The 8,391-nt window shown below is 48.5% G+C and overlaps 1 protein-coding gene across 1 annotated transcript; it reads right to left on the bottom strand.

Annotated features, from left to right (window-relative positions):
• Positions 1-3,628: 3,628 nt before the first annotated feature.
• LOC148048780 (toll-like receptor 5) lies at positions 3,629-7,147 on the bottom strand. Its single transcript, XM_087703460.1, is given in 4 exon segments — positions 3,629-3,648; positions 4,124-4,400; positions 4,403-5,121; positions 6,957-7,147. Coding segments are annotated over 4 exon segments (1,071 nt in total). The 5' UTR covers positions 7,012-7,147.
• Positions 7,148-8,391: the final 1,244 nt, after the last annotated feature.

Genomic DNA, 8,391 nt, shown 5'->3' with positions numbered 1-8,391 from the left:
CTGAGAAAGCATAAACCACAATCTTAGTCCCCCAAACCCTCTTTTATTTATATGGCTGTGACTGATGATCATTCACAGCCCAACAGAAGATTCCGACAGATGTCTGCTCTAGTTGCCATAATCTTTTTGGGTAACGTTGATAAGCACCCACCTTTATCTCCCTTAAATCACAAGGGTGATCTCTATTATTATCTCTATATAACCTACTATTCAGTAGGGAGCGGGTTATCCTAAACAGGGCGGCTGGGCGGGACTCAGCGGACGCAACCAAGGTGGCTATATAAGATCTTTTCGCTGCCCTAAGAGCCCTGGTGTATTCCTTGGTGCAGGTGGTTACTATTGCTCGGTTCGATTCGGACTTATCGGACCTCCATAGGTGCTCCAGGCGTCTCCTCCGGCGCTTCATCTCCCGGAGTTCCTCGGTAAACCAAGGAGGTCTCCGGGATCCGCCGCCTCGGAGGGGCCGTAATGGGGCAATCCGGTCGAGGGTCTCCGATGCTGCCGAGCGCCAAGCAGCAACCAGAGTCTCTACCGGACTGTGGGCGAAAGTATCAGGAATAACCCCAAGCTCCGTCTGGAACCTTGACGGCTCCATAAGTCGCCTGGGGCGGAACCACCTGGTCGGTTCCTCCTCCCTACAGTGGGGGTTTGGTCTCTGGAAGTCAAGCCTCAGTAGGCAGTGGTCTGACCACGACAGGGGTATGATGTCGTTACCCCTCAGACCAAGATCACAAATCCACTGCTCCGAGAGGAATACGAGGTCGAGCATGTGACCCGCTGTATGAGTTGGGCCCCGAATTACCTGGGTCAAGCCCATGGCTGTCATGGAAGCCATGAACTCCTGCGCCCCATCAGAGCGTTCACCGAGCGATGGCAAGTTAAAGTCCCCCAGAACTATAAGCCTGGGGAACTCAACTGCCAGCTCGGCTACTGACTCGAGGAGCGAGGGGAGGGATGCTGCAACGCAGTTGGGAGGCAGGTACGTTAGCAGCAAACCCACTTGACCCTTGAGGTCCAACTTTATCAGCAGGGACTCACACCCGGCAAGCTCCGGAGCAGGGACCCTACGAGGTAACAGAGACTCCCGGATAATAATAGCCACACCGCCACCCCTTCGCTGGGCTCTCGGCTGATGAAGCACCTGAAATCCCTCTGGGCACATCTCTACAAGGGGGACTCCTCCTTCTGTGCCCAGCCAGGTTTCAGTAATACATGCCAGGTCTGCCCTCTCGTCAACAATTAAGTCCCGGACGAGGGGAGCTTTGTGTTTTTTTTTTTTTTTTAAAGTTACCTTGCAGGGCATTGATTTTTCAGATGACTGAGCCATTATACCCGTCTCCCAGAGGCTTTTTATGCTGGCCACTGCGGCACTATTGGTAGGAAGGTCAATGGAAGGTTGGCGCACTGGCTTCGGAGTTTTGCTGGAGATCTGCAAAATAATACAAGGGTGAACTGGCTTTCTAGTTTCAAAAAAACCTCTCTCTCATAGTTTGTAGTTTGTAGTTTTATTAGAATTTGTAGGCCGCCCTTTTCCCTGAGGGGACTCAGGGCGGCTCACATAAAACTGGGAAGGGGGGAATAGTCAAGTTTCTTTATGAAGCACTGAGTTGATGCATCCGTTAGGGAGAATCAGCATTATGGTAGCCATCCAATTTAGCAACTGATCAGAAAATGTCCATCCCTCACAGCCTTTGTGCCAATATAATAGCAATAGTGCTTAGAGTTATATACCATCCCATGGTGCTTTACTGTTCTGACCTAGGTTTCCTGAGAAAGCATAAACCACAATCTTAGTCCCCCAAACCCTCTTTTATTTATATGGCTGTGACTGATGATCATTCACAGCCCAACAGAAGATTCCGACAGATGTCTGCTCTAGTTGCCATAGTCTTGCCAACGTTGATAAGCACCCACCTTTATCTCCCTTAAATCACAAGGGTGATCTCTATTATTATCTCTATATAACCTACTATTCAGTAGGGAGCGGGTTATCCTAAACAGGGCGGCTGGGCGGGACTCAGCGGACGCAACCAAGGTGGCTATATAAGATCTTTTCGCTGCCCTAAGAGCCCTGGTGTATTCCTTGGTGCAGGTGGTTACTATTGCTCGGTTCGATTCGGACTTATCGGACCTCCATAGGTGCTCCAGGCGTCTCCTCCGGCGCTTCATCTCCCGGAGTTCCTCGGTAAACCAAGGAGGTCTCCGGGATCCGCCGCCTCGGAGGGGCCGTAGTGGCGCAATCCGGTCGAGGGTCTCCGATGCTGCCGAGCGCCAAGCAGCAACCAGAGTCTCTACCGGACTGTGGGCGAAAGTATCAGGAATAACCCCAAGCTCCGTCTGGAACCTTGACGGCTCCATAAGTCGCCTGGGGCGGAACCACCTGGTCGGTTCCTCCTCCCTACAGTGGGGGTTTGGTCTCTGGAAGTCAAGCCTCAGTAGGCAGTGGTCTGACCACGACAGGGGTATGATGTCGTTACCCCTCAGACCAAGATCACGCATCCACTGCTCCGAGAGGAATACGAGGTCGAGCATGTGACCCGCTGTATGAGTTGGGCCCCGAATTACCTGGGTCAAGCCCATGGCTGTCATGGAAGCCATGAACTCCTGCGCCCCATCAGAGCGTTCACCGAGCGATGGCAAGTTAAAGTCCCCCAGAACTATAAGCCTGGGGAACTCAACTGCCAGCTCGGCTACTGACTCGAGGAGCGAGGGGAGGGATGCTGCAACGCAGTTGGGAGGCAGGTACGTTAGCAGCAAACCCACTTGACCCTTGAGGTCCAACTTTATCAGCAGGGACTCACACCCGGCAAGCTCCGGAGCAGGGACCCTACGAGGTAACAGAGACTCCCGGATAATAATAGCCACACCGCCACCCCTTCGCTGGGCTCTCGGCTGATGAAGCACCTGAAATCCCTCTGGGCACATCTCTACAAGGGGGACTCCTCCTTCTGTGCCCAGCCAGGTTTCAGTAATACATGCCAGGTCTGCCCTCTCGTCAACAATTAAGTCCCGGACGAGGGGAGCTTTGTGTTTTTTTTAAAAAAAAAAGTTACCTTGCAGGGCATTGATTTTTCAGATGACTGAGCCATTATACCCGTCTCCCAGAGGCTTTTTATGCTGGCCACTGCGGCACTATTGGTAGGAAGGTCAATGGAAGGTTGGCGCACTGGCTTCGGAGTTTTGCTGGAGATCTGCAAAATAATACAAGGGTGAACTGGCTTTCTAGTTTCAAAAAAACCTCTCTCTCATAGTCAAGTTTCTTTATGAAGCACTGAGTTGATGCATCCGTTAGGGAGAATCAGCATTATGGTAGCCATCCAATTTAGCAACTGATCAGAAAATGTCCATCCCTCACAGCCTTTGTGCCAATATAATAGCAATAGTGCTTAGAGTTATATACCATCCCATGGTGCTTTATTGTTCTGACCTAGGTTTCCTGAGAAAGCATAAACCACAATCTTAGTCCCCCAAACCCTCTTTTATTTATATGGCTGTGACTGATGATCATTCACAGCCCAACAGAAGATTCCGACAGATGTCTGCTCTAGTTGCCATAGTCTTTTTGGGTAACGTTGATAATTACCCACCTTTATCTCCCTTAAAATGCTGCCAGAGACCTAATTGCCAATTAGTTTTGCAAGGCCAAACCTAGCAAGAGTCATATGGAACTTATCAGATCTTGAACCTACCAGATGAACTAATTGCTTCCTGCAAAGGCTCATGTACATTTGCTCCTTTTTTTGTCTTATGGGGGGGGGGCAATCATCTCCAAGCCTTTCTCCCAAGTCATCCCTTTTTTCTTAATTGTTCTTGCCTTCTGGCAGCTCTGTGCATGTGCACACTGGGAACAGGCTCCCACTGTTCCTCTGCCTTGCTGATGTCAGGCTCCGGAGGCTGACATCACTATCAGATGGCCCTCGTTCCCTCTCTGCCTTCAACACAGAGCCTTTGTCCGAGCCTTCCCCAGACTTGAGGACTGGCCCATGTTCCTCCCCAACCTCCTCACTGTCCGACTCTGCTGCCGGCTCCACAGGCCGCTGGCAGACCACAACATTTACATCCCTCTCTGGGTAGTTTACAATATCAGCACATTCCCCCCTAACAATCTGGGTCCTCATTTTACCGCTCTCCAAGGGATGGAAGGCTGAGTCAATCCTGTTTTGCCCCAAATGAAGACGCAACAAGGAAGGGAGATTCCCTCCGGGAATTCGGTCAAGAGCGTTGTCTTGCAAGTCGAGGAACTGCAAAGATTTGAGATCCGTCAGGGCCTTATGCTGAACAATCCCGATGTGGTTGGACTTCAGGATCAGACGTTGCAGAGGAGAGGCCTTCAAATCCTCCAGTGCTTCCGTGTACAGCTCCCCGAGAAGATTGTGAGACAGATCCAGAACTTGGAGCTTGCCACATCCCACGGGTTGGAAGAGATGTCCAAGGTGCCCAGGGTGATGTCGCGAAACGGGTTGGCGCAAGAAGGACGGCCGCTGGACAGTCGATTGGAGGACAGGTCGAGGAAGGTCAAATGGCGCCCTCGGAGATATTGGAGGTCGTCTCCACAAATGGCCCCGATTTGGTTGAGTTTCAGCTGGAGGACACTTAGTTTTTTCAGTCCTTGGAAGGTGGGATCTGGACTCAACCGACGAAGACGGTTCCCTCTAAGGTCCAAGGTTTCCAACGACAAAAGGTCTTGGAAATAGCCCTTCTCCAGGATTCCGTTGTCGAAACCACTTGTGTCTAAGTGTAACACCTTGAGTTTGGTCAAACCCTGGAATGCTTTGGGGTGCAGTGAGAGGTTCCTGTTGCCCCCCAAGTCTAGGAAGGTGATGTTGGACACGTTCTCAAAGGCCTTCTCCCCAACATAGAGAGGGTCCCCCAGTTGTTTACCCAACGACAGCATCTGGAGGGCGCTCAACTGCGGGAACGAAGACGCCTGGAAGGTAGTGAAGAGGTTAAAATTCAACAGGAAGACTTGAGTGGACACGTCCACCTGGGGAATGGCCCTGAGGCTTTGGCCTTGGCAGTTGGCCACCAGGAGGTTGTTGATTTGGGTCGTGGAGCAGCGGAAGAACACGTTGGTGGCTGAACTCGGGGCTGCCAAGACAAAGACTATTGCGAGGATGGAGACTGGAATGAAAGAAAGGAAGGAAGGAAGAGATTTTATTCACGTCCCAGCCTTATGGCTACTATAAAATTGATGTTCCTAGGAATCCATTGGTCAGCTGGAGCCTTCGCAATGGATCGCATGGTTTGTTGGTAGGCCATGCAACTCAACTACATGGATTAATGTAAAAATATAATGTAAGCTACATGGATTAATGTAAAAATAAAATAGAATTACGTATTCTATTTTATTTTACTTTATGTACACAGAGAACATATGCACCAAAGACATTCCTTCTATATTCTATTTTATTCTATTCCTATATTCTATTTATATTCTATTCTATTCTATTCTACTCATTTTAATCCTATTCTATCCTATTCCTATATTCTATTCTATTCTGATATTCTATTTCCATTTTATTCAACTCTATTCCTCTATTCTATTCTATTCCTATATTCTATTTCCATTCTATTCTAGTCTACTCATTTTAATCCTATTCTATCCTATTCTATTCCTATATTCTATTTTATTCTATTCCTATAATCTATTTATATTCTATTGTAATATATTCTACTGTGGCCAAGGTTGAGAAACACTGGTCTAATATGTTAGAATAATAGAATTTTAAGGCTAGAAGGGACCTCAGAGGTCTTCTAGTCCAACCTTCTGCCCGTGGCAGGACACCTTATTAAACTTGACAATAAATGGCTTGGTTTAAGTTACTGTTATCACCCTTGACTGCAAAGCAGGTCTGGGAGAAATAAATTTGCTCCGTTTTGGGTGAGAGTTTATGTTTGCAAACCAAGTCAGCTAAAACTTGGCTTTCACATAGACTTTGTTAGCATTAAACTGGCTTAATTTTTTTTTGTAATTCAATGTGTCATTTGTGGTTTAATGTTATTGTGAACATACAGAATAACAGAGTTGGAAAGGACCTTGTAGGTCATCTAGTCCAACCCCCAGCTCAAGCAGGAGACCCTATGCTATTTTGGACAAATCCCTGTCCAGTCTCTTCTTAAAAACATCCCGTGATGGAGCCCCCACAACTTCTGGTGGCAAGCTGTTCCACTGGTTAATTGTCCTCACTGTTAGGAAGTTTCTCCTTAATTCTAGGTTGCTTCTCTCCTTAATTAGTTTCTATCCATTGTTTCTCATCCTGTGTTTGGGTGCTTTGGAGAATAGCTTGACCCCCTAACTCCTCTCTGTGGCAGCCCCTCAAATATTGGAAGATGCTCTCATATCTCCCCTAGTCCTTCTCTTCATTAGACTAGCCAGGCCCGGTTCCTGCACCCATTCTTCATATGTTTGAGCCTCCTGTCTGCTCATCATCCTGGTTGCTCTTCTCTGCACTCTTTCTACAATCTCAACATCTTTTTTTACACCATGGAGACCAAAACTGGAGGCAGGATTTGAACTCGGGTCTCACCAGTGCAGTATAAAGCGGCCCAGGCATCACACAGATTAGCAAGAGTTGGAAGGGACCTTGCAGGTCATCTAGTCCAACCCCCTGCCCAAGCAGGAGACCCTACATCTGCCTCTACCTAGGATTGAACTCACAACCTCCTGAATGTGAGGCGAGAGCTCCCACCTCTGGGCCACAAAATCAGGAGGGATTGTAATCAAGAGAAATGCATTGTGTGTGTTCTGGCAGTGTGCTACATGCTCTCTCCAACTGAAAACATTTTTAGTAATTTTCCTCCCTTTTCTAATTCAGGTAAAACCTCTGACCTGTACATTTAAGACACAGGACATGAAGTCATCCCTCCTCCCCAGGAAATAATGCTCAGCTGTCTGATGGTGATTTGACAGCATTCTCTGTTGGGAGGAAGCCAATGCTCTCTGTCCCCTTCCTTACCAAATACACCCCCAAATTCCAGTTCTTTCGTCCGATGCATCTTCAGCCGATCCATTTTCCCTTCTGAGCGCAGATCCCGAAGTCTCTTCGGTGGAGATTCTTCCAGCCACGGAGAACTGTTCTGCAGCCGTTTAATGTCTTGGTCTCCGTTAAATAGCCGCGCACCGTCTCAATCTGCAGAAGAAGAAAAACCGAGTCTGGATCAATGGCAGTTGTGTTTGACAACGCTGGGCTGCAGCGAGAAAGTCGGAGCGCCTGTGTATTCCCGCTTCCCAGCTGGCCAAAGAATTCGCCTTCCCATTTAAACCCATCTTCGAACCAACTAAGCATGGAGAATAGGTTTCACATCCGCATGATGTTCTCTCGTGTGCAGCTGGGCTTGTAATTGGAGACCTGTTTGCCTTCTTTTTTTAGAAATTAATCACAAAGGGAGCATGCAAAGTCTCGCAGGGAGCTAACAAAGGACAACCAGAATGGATCTCCTCCTCCTCCTCCTCCTCCTCCCCTTCCTTCCTTCCTTCCTTCCTTCCTTCCTTCCTTCCTTCCTTCCTTCCTTCCTTCCTTCCTTGCATTGGGAATTTTTAATCCCCCTTTGGGATCCAGGACTATTGCACAAAAGACGCTTTTCACAACACGGTTCTCCTGTTTTGATCCCTGGGTGTGTGCAAGTGCCCCTGTGTTGTAATATAGTTCTTTGTGCAGGTGTGTGTCCTCCATGGCCTAGTTCATACTAGGGCCTGCAGGGCCACGCTGAATCACACAGGAGACAACTGGCTCCGAGAAAGCCATAACATCCTGATAGTGAATAACATAACATTCTGAGATGTGCCCTACCATTGACGTCCAGGATTTGACCATATATAGAAAGAACTTTCCTGAAGCCGTAGATTAGAAATTGTACTTTTACAGGCTGTTTTTTATCACATGCTATTGCTCCTCCTGCCTTTGTCCTGTCTCAATAAAAGGGGCTCTCAGGCTCTCATCTGGGTCGCTCCATCCCGAGAAAATTTGTCTCCTGTCTTTTCTCAACATTGGCCTCATGGGCGAACAGCGGAAACTTCACACCCCTGGCTACGATTGTCATACATTACACAACACCGGTTTGCACTTTGGGAATAGCATTCTGTTACACAAGTATTAGTGGTGGGTTCCACATTTTGTTACTACTGGTTCGACCTCCACGCGCCCGCGCCCGGTTCGTGCATGCGCCCGGCCTTCTACGCATACACTTTGCTCGCCCTTGTGCCTTCCGTGCACGCACACGACCTCAAAAGCGTGCCTAAATAGGACGGCATGCAGGTAGTCCTTGACTTACAACAGTGCCCAAAATTTCTGTGGCTAAGCGAGGCATTTCTTACGTGAACTTTGTCCCGTTTTACAGCCTGCCATGCCAACGGTTCTTAAGTGAATCACGGCAGTCGTTAAGTGTGTCGCC

Source organism: Thamnophis sirtalis, unplaced genomic scaffold (genome assembly GCF_051295495.1).
Source record: "Thamnophis sirtalis isolate CommonGarterSnake01/CBP01778 unplaced genomic scaffold, rThaSir2_p1.2 scaffold_2, whole genome shotgun sequence".
Classification (NCBI taxonomy): domain Eukaryota; kingdom Metazoa; phylum Chordata; class Lepidosauria; order Squamata; family Natricidae; genus Thamnophis; species Thamnophis sirtalis.
This window is presented reverse-complemented; position numbering and strand designations above follow the sequence as displayed.